General features: G+C 34.8%; 1 protein-coding gene and 1 pseudogene across 11 annotated transcripts; one reads left to right on the top strand and one right to left on the bottom strand.

Annotated features, from left to right (window-relative positions):
* Positions 1-1150: 1150 nt before the first annotated feature.
* On the bottom strand, positions 1151-6977 carry LOC147282361 (uncharacterized). Of its 11 annotated transcripts, none has more exons than XM_086245978.1 (10): positions 6775-6977; positions 6432-6576; positions 5394-5472; positions 4104-5241; positions 3718-4009; positions 3122-3331; positions 2796-2969; positions 2124-2321; positions 1855-1968; positions 1151-1606 (listed from the first exon to the last, which is right to left on the bottom strand). In XM_086245978.1, exons 4-10 carry the CDS (start codon positions 5192-5194, stop codon positions 1268-1270), a joined length of 2418 nt encoding a protein of 805 aa, XP_086102104.1. In that variant the 5' UTR covers positions 5195-5241; positions 5394-5472; positions 6432-6576; positions 6775-6977; the 3' UTR covers positions 1151-1267. The 11 variants fall into 11 exon arrangements, with proteins under 11 accessions (XP_086102104.1, XP_086102105.1, XP_086102100.1 ...); XM_086245979.1 differs by having other exon boundaries at positions 4104-5219; XM_086245974.1 differs by having other exon boundaries at positions 5387-5472; positions 6775-6976.
* Positions 6978-7056: 79 nt separating this feature from the next.
* On the top strand, positions 7057-15032 carry LOC147282360 (F-box/LRR-repeat protein At3g26922-like; annotated as a pseudogene).
* The last annotated feature ends 353 nt before the right edge of the window (positions 15033-15385 follow it).

Here is a 15385-nt window from a genome sequence, read left to right as displayed (position 1 = left end):
ATGATTTTGGGAAAAAATAGAGAGAAGAGTTTTGAAAATATGAGAGTGAAAGGCTAGAATTCTCATGATCTTTGGTATTTATACCACTCACTTTAAATTCACTAAAATCCACCTAGATTTTTTAGTACATCTAAATTTTTATAGAATACTTAAAAACTCTGAATTGAATATCTCTAGACTTTCAAACCCTTTTAAAATCAATTATAATCCCATATGAATACCAATTAGTTCATGTAATTTGATAGGATATTCAATTTCAGGGGCAAAGCCATTTACAGGCATGAAGTGGCCATGCAAGTTTCATGCAACTTCTTTGAATTTAAGAAACAACATTGATAACCTGGCCAAAAATAAATAAATAAATAAACAACAATGATAAGGATTTGAAATTTGTATCACAAATGATGTATTATTGCAAATGTCATTTTTCTTATTGTGAAATAATAATTGTTGGAGTGAGCCATGTATGAACAAATGTAACATTGAAACATCAAGTGCGCAAGTTATAACTTGCTAATCCACCTCCATTTTACTCAATTAACTAGTTATAACTCGCTAATCCATCTCCATTTTACTCAATTAATTACTTGCATAAATTATGGAGCTTCTTACTCAAGTGGTGGAACACTTCTGTTTTCTTTTCTTTCTTTTTATCTTTTTCCTGTGAGAGTTGTAGAACACTTTATATCCATGACAAGTGTTTGATTCTCATTCCCCTCCTTCGTATCAGAAAACAAAAATAGAAAAGGAAATAACAACTAACAAGGCCCTTTTGGAGTAAAAATAATTAATAAGGCCCAGCCAAAATAAAAGCCTCAAACTCAAATAGTAAAAGGTAGTTGGCATCAAGATGATGAGCCATGATTTTGGGTAATGCAACCAGACCAGTACCACCACAATGCTCAGTGTACTTCCTGGCTGTTTGAATCCATTGAACGAAACTCAAGACTCACATTCTGACATCTCAAAGATGATCGATGACAGAAACAATCATCTTTGCTGCACTTGGACTGTAGATTATTCGATATTGAACCAGATTCGAGTTCACCGAGTATTATGCAATCTTTACTATATGCTAAATGATAACAAAACTGTTAAAATCAAATACACAAAAAAGCTAAAGGCTTTAGCGACATTTGAGAATCTCCTAAAGACTTTGAATCATCTTGAGCCTTTCATTATTCACAACTCTGTTTATGTTGTCCCCATAATTTCGTTTTAGTACAGAAACAACCAGATGTACATATATAATTCGGTCTTCTAACATTTACACAGACCACACCTCGCGAAGGAGTTCATACCTTGCATTCATGCTGGCATGACCTGTATGCTCGTGTTTTCCATTTCCATTTGCTATGACAGTTGGAGATGATGGTAATTTGTCGATGATAGATGTAAGAGGGGAATCCAGCTCCTCCAGCTCCTCATCGCTGGTATATCCCTTTCTCTGTACAGCCGACACATTTCTTTCTAATTGAGATCTCCCTCCTGCTTCTGAAACTTTTTCTGCCACATCGGCTGAGGAAGGAGGGGTGTACACAACTGGTGCCGCTGTATAAGGAAAGCTTCTCGCAGATTCTCCGGACAATCTCCGCTCCACAATACTCTAGAGAAACAATGAAAAATAAATCAAACCTTCATGATTGACAATTTTGGGGTTTCGAACTACAAAATGATGATCTAAAGATTTTATCCATTTGGTTTAACATGAACATTAAACAGCAGTTCAATGAAAGGAGTTCCAGCTGTAATTGCACAAAATCATCTGGTTATGGAACTTGAAAACTGAATAAAAAGCTTTCCTAAGGTAACCGAACAATATAGGAGGGTGTTGGAAGGAAAGCAAAATCATACCTCAGCATTGAGTACCTCCAATACAGCTCCTGGGACAGGATCTGGACAGAACTCATCTGGTGTGAAATTACACAGTATCCGCTTAACTAATGGAAGACTAATTGATGGGCACACCTAGGACACACGCAACAAAAGTTTAATTATCCCAAAGAGAGGGGAAATAAGGAAATAAAAGACAACATAAAGTTCAATCACAGTCAGATGGCCACAACTTAAGGCAAATGCTGAATCCATTTTCAATATAAATGCACTGAAATTATAAAATCAACCTCCTTTCTGATTGATCTGTCGATAAGCATGTCTTTTGGAAGCATCAAAAGATCACTCAATGCATTGAGAAGAAGGAAGGGTTTCGGTCGACCATCTCCACTCTGCTTGTCATCATCCTCACTTCCCGGCTGATCTTGCAGGGAATCATCAGCATCTATGCCAAACATATCACTTAGCCATCTAGACCAATTTCCAATCTGCATGACATAGAGCCTCGTCTTGCTTTAACACTTGCATCATAATTTTTTCACATAATATCTAAGGATGCATGAATATTATGAGGAAGGTCAAATCAATCAAGGGAGCTACTACACATGTGACTTTCTTTATTTATCAGGTTGACTAATATGCTTGATTGTATTAAAACGAGGCAAGCAGATATTCAAAAGTGTGGTTTTACCAACAACTAGTGTGCCATTTAAAGGCCTACTTCTTATGATGGCACTTGACTTAAGTACACCATAGTGATCAAAACTCATAATACTTTAAGGTAAAGGACCACAGCACTTGGGAAATTTGTAGTTGAGGCCTAGCCTTCCAAATGGATGAAATTTCAATTTTTTTTTTATAAGAAAATGCTTTCATCAACTATGCAAACCATGTAGAAGTGAATACTTCTGGTCTAAAAAAACAAGAAAAGGGAGGGGAAAAAAAATGAGAATGATACATACAGAATTTTTGAGTTGTGCACCAGATCCAAAACTCAAATCACCAGCGGGAATAGGTAGAACCCTGGAATCAATAATGGGATCTGACACCGGATCAGTAGGGATCTCATGGACTGACTCACGCAGAATAGCATTGAACATTGCCACATCTAGCCTGGCAACACAGTGTTCCATAACCTAAAAGGAAAATCATATCTAATTAAACCTCGGAAGCAAAGGGAAAGCTCATATAGACGAGAAACTTTGTGGCCTGACATTATATTTCAATGTCTGTGATGAAAATTTAAACTGCAGAAGGAGAATAAAAAAGACATTTGAGGATTCCATACCATTCTCGCCAACACAGGCAAGCAGCCACAGTTGTGCCCCCCTGCTCGAACAGGACAGAGTCGTTGAGAAGCATCCTGGAAAGCATTTTTCCATAGGTCAACAGAAAAGCTGCCTTGCTTCTGATCACCCAGGGCAGGTCCCAACAACCTTACAGTTGTCCTATTATTAGACGAATACTCAACTGGAGATTGCATATTCGGAGTCAAAGCCTAAAAAGATATGATTCCAATCAGAAAAACATAAAAGCACATCAAACCGACTGATAACAACACGCGTTAAATGTTAAGTGTGTGTATATATATATATATACACAGTAACTCAGGAAAAAAATCAAACCCACTGATAACAACACACATTAAAATGTTAATCAAGTATGTTATATAAGTTTATGAATATAATAATTCAGGTAAAAAACAGATTTGAGAATGCAACTTAGCCATTAAAACAGTGTGATTTTTGAGAATTCAGGGACTCAGCCGACTTTAACGTGATAAAGGAAGAATAAGAGGTTATTTGGTTGTTTCTGTCCAATGAACACTATGGTTCAATTGTAGAATCAAATATATGCATCACACTTAATTTTGTGTAGATGTACCTGCCACCATACTGACTCAACTATCCGAGAAAAAATCCAGGATTCAACTTTTTCTAATGCAGCTGTGAAGGTTCCTGTCTCTTGCCAGTCATCAGCAAACTGCATAAAACCATTCATTTGTTGACTACCAGAACTACCCCTCCATTTCAGTGTTGCAGACTTCACTTCACTTCTTTTGCTAGTCCCATTTGACTCAGCAAACTTTGTTAAAGAACTTGAGTGGCGTGAACTACCAACTGCTTGAGATATGATCTCCCTTAGCACAACAGTATTTGATAACCAGAATGTCAACCTTAATATAAAAAGGGAGAAAAAAAAATTAGTTTCCAGATATTTACAACATTTCGTAACACTATAAGTCTGAACTATAACATGATAAATTTTACCTTGGAACATCACTGCCACAGGACTTTGCGATCAAAACAAGCCCTGATACCGCGTTCTTAGCAATTGTGGCTCGCTTGTCCTGTGTCCAATGCTTGCAAGCATGAATATAAAGTCTAGAAATGCGTCGAGCAGGTGTGTGCACCTTATGTGCAGAGCTCCCATGCTCTGGTACTACAGAATACAGGGAAATTTCAAGAGCAGCAACTTCCCGCAGCTCTTCTTCAAGTTTCTCAATTCTCATCTCCATTTCTTCAATCTTTTGTTCCAAATTTGTTGCATCCCCTTGTTCACCATTTTCTTCAGCATCTACTATTTCATTGTCACTTTCAACACTCTGGGCACCATTTGAGGCCCCATCAAGGATGTCAGTCCCTTTTACCTCTTCAATAGGCTTATCATCAAGTTCCTCAGATGATTCTGATGAAGATTTAAAGGAAACTTCTGTATTGCTAGATTCATCCCTAGAAGAAGTTTTGGTGGTTCCTCCAGAACGCCCTTTATTTGAATTAGTGGATTTTTTGGCAGTCTGATGTAATGCCTTGGATCTTGACTTAATAGATTCACGACGAGATCTCTCCCTGGATTCATGAGAGCTCTCCGAGGAATTCTTCTTTGCAATAATTTTGGGAACCCTTGAAGCTCTTTCTACATTCGCATCCTCAGGGGTAGGTGAATCCCCTTGAGATGATACTGAATCCTTTATTGTCTCACAATCTGACACTTCTTCCTTCCCCTTGTTTGCTTCTTTTTCCAAATCACTAGAATGATCATCTAAAGCTTCATCAATGTTCTCTTTGGAAATCATCGGATTGGCTTTCAGATCTTGAGGCTCCTCCTCAAACCTGTTGACATCATCCACATAATGTATAACCAAGTTTTCATTAACTTCAGAGATCTCTGTGCCCGTGTTTGAATCACTTACTAAAGTACAGGGGTCTGGTCTAGTATAAGAGTCTTTAGATTCAGTTTCTTTTCCATGCAAAGTCTTATTGGCATTCCCTTGGTTCGCTTTAGGATCTCTCCTGTCATTTCTTCCAGTGCGCTTGGTGTTTTTGGTATTTGAGGTTTTCCTTTTGTCAACCTCTTTCATGCTTAACAAGTTTTACTTCCTCCAACTACAACAATCAAATGAAGAAACTGTTACATGGAAAAAGACAAACAATCAACAATCAATCAAAGCTCTTCTTATTACTCTCAGATGAAGACGAGAGAGGGGAAAAACAAAAGAAAGAAAATATAACCAAGCTAACACTAGATGCATAAAACATGGGATTGCAACTACCTCTTACTTAGTGACTTTCTCTGCATTAAAAATGCTGCAAAACTTTATCTGGGCCTTTCCTTATTCCAAATTGTTTTCTTATCAGCCTGCAATAAAACATCATTCTGGGTCATCAATTGGAGGCTTGTACGACACTTTTGACATTAGAAAAAACAAAATTTTAAAAAATGAAAAACAGAACAGCAATCCACTGAGTACACACAAAACACAAGAGCTTCATTTTCATAACAGCAGAACCCAGTGAGGAGCAAGCTCATGACAACTGTATATAAAGTCTGTATCAGTTATGGAGCCTGGCCTTCCCATCTCAAACTCAAAGGATACACCATAAAATACAAAACAAAAAAAAATCAATCATCACAGACCAAACAAAGTTGGTTTGTTCATTCAACTCAGAAGGGCCAGCTTCCCTACCACTGTCATTTAAGACACAGATATTTTCCATTAATTTCAGCCAGAGGGGTCCAAATCATAAATAACAGGGAGGAGCTACATGTCAAAACAATGAAATTAAAACATTTCAAACTTGTGCAAAATGATGCGGGGTGAAAATGGTCAATTTTGGGAATCAATTCGATATAAAAACAAAACAGAGCAAAAAAAAGTTGGGAGGGTCCAGCAAAAATGAAGTAGAGCGCAAATCTATCATATTCTACGTCCCCATCAATGTGGAATAGCATTTGACACAGTGAATATTGCCTCAATCTGGCAACTGGGTACAGCTAAACAACGCACGGTCCAATTAAATCGCTAATATTAGATTAATTTACTTTTTCTCTTTTTAAGATTTGGCCAACCAATAGAACGCTATCAAATCTATGAAATTACTATTTCAGAAAACACAAAGAAAAAGGGAAAAGTTGGCTGAATTTAATCATCATAACAAATTAACAATAAACAAAAATGGAAATTTCTTAAAAACAATCTGAGATTCAATCATAAGCCATAACAATGATTTCATTGACCAATATGATGACGTGGCGAGATCTAGACCGTAAACAATGTCAAGTTTACAGGAAAAGAAAGAAAGGCTTTGAGAACTTACTACGTTGAAACAACAGAACCGGAAACGTCACCAGAGCTCCAGAGCAATGTCGAAATCCAAGCTAAAACCGTAAAACGACGGCGAATTGAGCTAAACGCAAAACACCATGAAAGAGTAGGAAATGCCGGAATTGAAGAACTCAAACCTGGGAACGAAGCAAAAAACAGAGAGTCAGAAAGTGACAAAGATCGAACCGAACCATGAAAAAAGGCTTCGGAATTCAGATCAGAATACTAATAAAACGATGCGACGCCGTTTGGTCGTGTTGTCTGTTTCCGAGCCGGAAAAGAACAACATCGAGCAGTCAAAAAAGCTGTAACTGACAGTTAAAAGTTGAACTAACCTTTTTGCTTAGGGATTATCAATGTCAATTTTCAACTTTGGGCCCTTCTCTGTCTCTCCCTTTCTCTCTCTATATGTATAGGTGTATGTAGAGATCGGGTGTAGTGAGAGAGAGTGATTGTGAGCATTGAAGGATGAGCTTTTATTTGTGAAGATTTTGGCAGTGGCAGACTGGCAGTGTTGAATAATAACGAGTGGGGGAGGGAAGATGGCATTTAAAAAGGGTTTTTTCTCGGGAGATGTGAGCTTCGTGGGTCACTGGAGTGGGTGGGTACGGAAAGTAATGGAGGGGGTGACCGGTAAAGAGTTGTCGGTGGCGGGAAGTGACCGGGTAGTACCGGTTACGTTACGCGTTATGTGTAAGTTTACTGCTGGTATACCTAAATTGCCATCATTGCCTTTGTGGATTTACCACAGTGGCAAGTCAAGTGTGTGTCAGTCTTCGGCCAAAAAAAAAAAAAAAGTGTGTGTCAGTCAGTGTCTTTGAAATGAGAACATGTATTAAACCGCTGGAGGGAGAGTGAGATAGATGGGTTTGGGATCTGGGAGGGACAAAGTTGATCGAGTATTAGATATGATCTGCTTCTTTATGGGTCCATGGAAAATGTGATATACCATATCCTCTTTCTACTTTGTGGTAACTATATTGTATATGATCTCTCTAATACAAGTACGGCATGTCGCACGGGATTATAGGGCATTAGAGGGACTGTCTTAAATAAGACACGTATCCCGTATTTGGTACCACCACCACCAGTGCTAGCTTTAACTTTTAAGTGAGACTGTATTATCCATCCAGCTCACTTAACCACAACTCTTTACACGTTCTAATATTGCACTGTGCAAATGCACCTCACAAAATAACAAGGAGCCTCTCCCCCTCACTGAGCTGACTCCCTTTCTGCAACTCTTTCTCCCCCGTCTACCGGAGAGAGAGAAATCGACACAGAAGATGAAGGCGATGGTCAATAGACGGCCAGTTCAGGCGATGTACTTGGTCAGGACTAAGAGAAAGGCCAGAAGCAGAGGCAAGCGATGTACTTGATTTTTCTGGGTTCTAATGTTTTTTTTGTTTTAATTATTTCAGATCAAACAAGAAGAAAAAAGAATTAGAAAAAAAAAAAAAAAAAGAAGAAAAAAGAGGAGGTGAGAGTTGCAGATCATAGAAGAAGAAGAAGAAAGAAAAAAAAAAGTGTTTATATATGAGTTGTTGATTTTTTTATGATCGTAAAGATGAATAACACAAATGATATATTTTATTATTAAAAAAAAGAAATTTTAATATTTTAGTCCGATATATAACAACAAACACAAGTCATCACTATTTTGATAATTTATCTTCTTAGTCTGATGCAACATACATCAAATGTAGGATAATATTAGTCTAACTTAGGCCTATCCGAGAAAGTACAGGACAGTCTCAAAAAATAGTGAAATCCTTAATAGTTAGCCTTACCAAACGACCCCATAGAGTCTTAGAAAGAGATGTGAAAGTGGTATCAAAATGCCATCTTCCTAACATTATTCTAGATTGAAATTAACTTTTTTTATTGTCTAGATAATCCAACGTTTACTATTAAGTTTGATAGACCCAATAGGCCGAATAAAAAGTTTCGGGTTTTAACGAGTTTGTGGAGAGTTTTTAGGTTCGCACAATGTATTTCAAAACAACAAGAGCATGAGCAGGCTCATTATAATTTTCATACACAGAACTACAGTTAATCTCGAAAAATTGAATTCGAATTCTTTTAGTCTCCTCTAAAAAAGTGTGTTGTGGGCTAAATTCTTCTTCATCTTCTGAAATCAAGAGATGATAATTTGAGTATTGAACTTCATAAAATAAAAGAAACCCCCAAGACAAACCCGCAAAAAAGCCAATTTCTCTTTTTGTTAGCAAAAAATAATACAACAAATTTTTATTTTTATTTTAGATTTAGAGGGAGAGGGAATTAAATTTGGGTGCGGAGAGGTAAATTATACTCCTCTTCTAAACGAGTTACCCACCAACTGCAACAATACAACATACTTAGACAAATGAAATTTAAATTTGAAAAAAAAATACTATATCATAGGCTCATAGCCGAATTATGGATCTACTTGACTACTTGTACATTTATTTAACAGTACGTGGTGTTAAATTCTGTCATTCCTACTTGAGATTGAAATGCCAACTTAAATTAATGTAAAGACTAAAGATTGGTGTAATTATGGTCGTAGTCTCGTAGATGCAAGGATTCAGCTGTACTAGTTGACAAAAGGGGACTTCCATTCAAGCGACTTGTGGACCTAATTTGGTACCTTTATGGCTTTATCTATTGATTATTTTAATAGGTAGGTGATTAACTTATTTTCTTATGTCTTTTGAGACTTTCATAAGTTGTTTCCTATGCACGTGACAATGTGATTTAAGTCATGTGATCACTATAATGAGGTAGTTCAAGCTTTTACCATATTCTAGACTAGAAAAGTTCAGAGCTAAGTTTATGACTATAGTTATAGTTGGATTAGTTATACCACATAATGGTATATCGGTTATATCTTTTAAATTTTTTTGTTTTTATAAATATTTTTGAAGTTTTTAAATAATTAAAAATATACCAATTAATTATTAATTTTGTGTTATTTTTTCCATAATGTTAGAGATCTCACAAATTCAAATTCTCTCACAAATAAAATAAAATAAAATATTTTTTATAGTGTTCTGTAATAAAATACAAAAGTGAAACACTTTTGTGTAAGCATTTTAACATTTACGTTAAAGAAAAATTTTATACGATTTTAATAATGTACTACTAGCATGTTAATGAATATAGATATTTCTCTTTAAATCATTCTCAAACAAATTGGTTACCCATAAGTTTGGAGTTCGAAATTCATCAAAAGAGGAGAGAAGGCGTTAGATTCATCACTACACTTTTGATCTTGGATGAATTTTATCTTTAATGCGAATTAAAAAATTTCAATCAAATATTCGTGATCTAATTTAGTTTGCAATTAAAATCAAATTCTTAAATCTATCAATTTTTTTTTTTACATTAGATGGCATGGCTAGTTGCTCAAATTGTATAATTTACCACAATGTCATCGAAAGAGAAAATTATGCGTTTGGTCTATTTATTATTCTATAAATTTCATTTTGGTCCATGAATTTTTAAGCTTCATAGTCCACGAATTGTTTGATATGTTCTATTTGGGTCTAAAATGGACAATTTTATTTCTCAAAGTCAACTCATTGGTACAAAATTGAGGGACAAAATTGTTTAATTTGAACAAATGAAACACTTTAAACAATTCATGAACCAATATAAAACTTCAAAAAATTTATAGACCAAAATGAAATTTATAAAATAATAAATCGACCAAATACATAATTTACTTCATAAGAAATTTATAAATTATAGAATATGTTAGAATCCAAAATTTAAATTCTAATTTTTAAAGGGTGTGATAACATATATGCAAGTATTTTACTTATTATTAAAGCTCTAATGAAAATCTAGATATAAATTTATAAAAGGCTATCACATAATTTGTGATGGTTAGTTGTATAGTTTGGTCATCTCATTCTCACGGACAACTACTCCCACCGACAATGACCTTCTGCTAATCAGCGGTAGCAGGCTATGTATTTTTTATTTTTTATTTTTTTTGGCAGGCTATGTTGATTGTTGAGTGAGATCCTCGTCTTTGTCTCCTACCATCACTTTATTATGACAAAACAGTAAAAGAATCCACCTTTTTCTTGTCACCTTCCGGTGATCTTGTACACAAAAACCAAACTACAGGAGATCAAGGGTGCACTTTTTAAATTATTCAAGAAGAATTAACCAAATGGAATATTGTTTGGTCTTGACTCTTAAACAAATAAATGCAATTATCTGTTGAAACAGAAATGATAATTATGATAAATAAATAGATAAACAATTTTTAATTAAACTAAGTTTTCTCAAGGATTCATTTTAAAAGATAGACATTTTCGATCCGCAAATAAGGACTAAGAGCTCTAGATTTTTCTTAAAGAGAAATGTTAGTTATCTTATCTTTTCTATCTTTTCCTTCTACATTTTCTCTTCTCCAACTCATTATGCAATTTAGTCGCATGATCGAAATAGTATCGAAAATTATTTAGTCATCTAATTGTTATCAAATAGATGTATGATAAATTTAATTATTACCAAAATTGTCGATTTATATAATAACAGTTAAATAACTAAATGATTTTTGATACAGTTTACTTTTTACAAAGATATATGATCTCTAAAGAGGGTCTAGAAAATAAATTAATTCGACCATACAACTACACTGCATAATAAGCAAGAGAAGACAAAATAAAAAATAAAAAATAAAAAAAAGTAATTAGCATTTCTCTTTCTTAAATGTGGATGTTGACACTTCAACTTTCATGCCCATTGGACCGTAGGCTAGAGATTGTACATCTACATTTTGTCTTAGTTGTGAATGTCCACAAATAAACTAGCTTCTTTGTACAGTCACATATATATATATATAAGGTATGCCACCTTAATTATAAGTAGTGGTTGAGTTGGGTCCGGCCAATTTGGACGTATGGCAGCGGCATGGTCCGCATGGACCATGCTACACACATCATAAAATGGTGTATGTATAGAGGTGAATGTACTTAGAAGCTAGTGGGGTTCGATAGATTTTATGTAGTCTTTTATTTATTATTCAATTATTGAGCCCTTAGTAAATGCTCGGAAACTCCAACTAATCCTCAATCCCTTAACAATTCTTGCTTAGATTTTATCATTAGAAGTTGTCTTTCTTGTTCTTAATTTGTTAATTACTTATTTGTTCCCTTCGTGAACACCCTAGTTTTTCTTTTTAACGAAGTGTCGCTAAACTGCCAAAGTTGGATTACTGTATATTAATTTTACATACATTATAGAGTTCTCTTTTTTTTTTTTTTTGAGTTGGATAAAAAAAAAAAAGTAACTCCTCAAAGTACAGAAAGACAAAAGCCCGGCCATCTTTAGGTCAACGTACACTAATTAAATTTGGCTGTTTTACATCCATGACAGATTGGATCTAGAACTCCTCAAAACATACGCATCAAGTAAGCCAAGGTGTTTTTACGCATGTGAGGATGCGATTATGGATGGTTTGGGTACACTTAATAAGTTAATAGCCAGTGATCAAGTCAAGGTTAATCGAGAATTGCTTTATACTCTTAAACAAACATGGCATTCATTACTTTCACATGAACATATGCATATGCGTATGCCTTTTCTGGGTTACAAAAGGAACACCCAGAGAAACATGCATGCATGTGCCTGATTGCACGTACCCCACATGCTTGGAGAGTGCTTTGGTTTATATTTGAATATATACAAGAATTAATTGATTCTCAATTAGACAGATATAGAATTACAAGAAATTGATTAATATAAGCATATATATATATATATATATGTGTGTACGCCATCGCATCCTGATCTCTTGACCCTTGCTGAATAATTTTTACAGTAGTGCTAGATATACTACATTTTTATACCACATTTTCATACCACCTTATGTGGCAACTTACATGGCATTCATACATTGGATACTAAAAAATAAAAATAAAAATCCAAAATGAAAAAGAAAAATTTTGTCCAAAAAAGTAATGGCACGTAAGATGGTATAAAAATGTGGTATAAGAATGTGGTAAGTATAGCATTATTCATATGAGCACTCGAAACATTCTTAAAATATATGTCTGTTTGGAGCGTATATCCAAGGGCACTTGCACAAATAGTCAAAGCCCAAATGTATACCCCAAAACTAAAAAATTGTGAACTAAACCTAACTCTTTCAAAGTACAGAAAGGCAAAAGCCCATCTTGAGGTCAGAGGGGACCATGGGAAGGATCAAACTATCAAAGTATAAACTTCAAACCATAGTTAGCAAATTCGCGTTTCGTTTTCTATATTTAAAAAAACAAAAGAGTATGCAAATTTTTCAATTTAAACATATAATACACATATTAGTCAATTATATGCGTATCATTCTTGTATTATACATGTATTATTTTTCATATTATAATGTATTATTCGAATACTTTTGAAAAAAATAAAAAATTATATTATAACCGAATTTTTACCATACTTTTAAAGTAAATATTTTGATAATACTGGTACGTAACCATCCCGTATATTAATAACTATGCTTCAAACCAAACCAATATTGATTTTTAAAGGCTTAATTGCAAATATCACCCTCAAAGTATATCATGATTGCTGTTTGTTCCCGAGACTAAAATTTTTGACACTTCATATCCTATGCTCTGATGCTCATTTTGTTAAAAAGTTTACCCCAAAACCGTTAAATAAAATCAATTTCTTTGTTAGTTTTGCACATGTGACGTGACATTGGTGCCACTTGACTTTCTGCGTGAGGGTATGTTGTGTTAACCATCAACTGAAGCCTAAAATGACATCAGGCAGAAGCCACATGTTGCCAACATGGTGCTACGTGTCTATAATAGAGATATTGATTTTTAACGGTTTTGGGGTAAAGCATTTAATAGAATTGAGTTAGCATCGTTTTCTAAAATTGAGTTAGGGGGGTATAGTATCCTTTCCAAGCGATGAAGGTACGTTTGGGAGTTTACTATGACTCTCAACTTTGATGCTGAGAAAACTTTATGCACTTTTTTTCACCTCAAACCGAAAAAATTACGACATTTGGAAGTCCAAAGGTACATGGATTGGGTGAATAGTGTGGTGGAACAACATAGGGCCCCAAACATCAAACAATTTAGGGTTGCTTTTGATCTAGATAAGAGTTGCAAGTTCCATTAGTAAATGGATTCAATTTGCAATGAGAAAGGGAGTTCAAATGCTTGAGTTGGACTTGTTACAATATGGTATTTCTGCTCGATCAAGTTTCCGATCTTATACATTTACCAACAAACTTTTAATTAGGAGGTATCGGCCGCTTCAAGTCCCTCCAAATTCTTCATTTCAAATCTGTTAATGTGACCGGACAAGTTCTAGAGTACATCTTGTCTAACTGCCCAGCTCTCGAACAATTATTCGTGTATGATTCTCTATCTTTGTGTAATTTAAGAGTTTGCAGCCCAACAATCGCATTGAAGTACTTAGTGATACAACTATGTTTCAATGTCAAAAGCATTGAGATTTGTGAAGCAAACCTTGTTTCATTTATTTATGCTGGAGGTAAGATAAACCTCCTTCTTAGAAATGTACCGAAGCTTGTTGAGGTAACAATTTATGAGATGACCTCCTATAATGGTGGTTTCATAGAGGTTGCCCTCGGCCAACTTTCATATTGTGGTTCTCAGCTACATATTCTCAAACTGAATCGAATAGCACTGGTTAGTTCATGTAATTAATTGTTATGTGTTTGTTTTAATTCCTTTGGCCTACTCCTAATTGTTTGGTTTTCATTTTTACAAGGAGAATCCTGTATTTCCTATATATACTAGCAAATCTCAAGCATTTGGAATTATTATTCGATTCAGATGATGATTGTAGTCTTCTTCAGTTAACTTCCTTGATTGAGGCATCTCCTTACTTGCACAAACTTGTTTTGCATGTGAGTACATATATATCCTTTTATTTATTTATTTATTTTTTAAATTGCAAAATCATGTCTGTCACTGTAATGCAACAAAATATACTAGAGATCGATTATATCATGATCCGATAACCTAATTCAAATGTTCAATTGAGATTTGTAGTTATGTTTTTAACTTGTTAATATGTGTGCAGTGTGTATATATATAATTACTGCAGACCAAAGTAATTGAATCCCTTTTTAGTTTGGCTCAAAGGGTTTTTTTTGAAATCGATGTTCAACTCGCTTGTAGGGTTTTCGGTTTTGAAATCAAGGAATGAGGTTAGAACTGGAACCCCATTGTGCTAAACTGAAGGGGCTTCGATCTGCCCCACAAATGCTTAGATCTGATCCACAAATTAATTTGCAAATTTCCGCTTTGGAAGCTGCCTATATATGCATGCATGTAGTATGTAGCCATGCACAATTGCTTATTGTTTGTTTGGTCATGGTATTTTGTTGAATAATATTCAAATACAATATAAGAAAGCTGTCAAATGCTACCACCATTACCTCAGGGTGGTGGAAATGGTAGGCTACTTTGGTCGCACCAGTGATTTTGGACTTGTCAAATACTTGACAGAGACTGCTGTTGAGTTGGAAAAAATTGTTGTCGATGCTGCCATACGACCTTGGTATTTTCCTCAGCACAGACTGAAGAAAGATATTAAGAATTGAAGAGGGAAGAATGGTCAAGAAATCATGCTAGGCAACATCTTAGAGAAAAAGTGCCTTCAACTATTGAACTTGTATGCTTGTAGGAAGTGCAGTGCTTAATTTATCAAATGATTCAAATACTAATTAAAGTTGGTGTTATTGATGCATATATGTGAGCAAACAACAAGCTCAAATTATAATGGACTGAATTTGGAAAGGGGATACAATTGTCAATTCCTTTATTAGCCAAAAAAAAGACCAATATTCACTTTTCTAATACGTATACACTCCATCATCGGATCATCCTGATCTCTTTCTCAATATTTTCTAAGCATGAAAATGTGTTTTTGAGTACTCGAAACTTCTTATAAAAA

The sequence above is a fragment of the Dryas octopetala genome, chromosome 6, assembly GCF_963921425.1.
Source record: "Dryas octopetala chromosome 6, drDryOcto1.1, whole genome shotgun sequence".
NCBI classification, from domain to species: domain Eukaryota; kingdom Viridiplantae; phylum Streptophyta; class Magnoliopsida; order Rosales; family Rosaceae; genus Dryas; species Dryas octopetala.
This window is presented reverse-complemented; position numbering and strand designations above follow the sequence as displayed.

Coding starts and splice junctions, on each gene's coding strand:
- LOC147282361 (XM_086245978.1), bottom strand. CDS start 5,194: ATGAAAGAGGTTGACAAAAGGAAAACCTCAAATACCAAAAACACCAAG. Junction 2,970..3,121: donor TGCCTGTGTTGGCGAGAATG/GTATGGAATCCT, acceptor TTTTCCTTTTAG/GTTATGGAACACTGTGTTGC. Junction 1,607..1,854: donor TGGAGGTACTCAATGCTGAG/GTATGATTTTGC, acceptor TTGTTTCTCTAG/AGTATTGTGGAGCGGAGATT.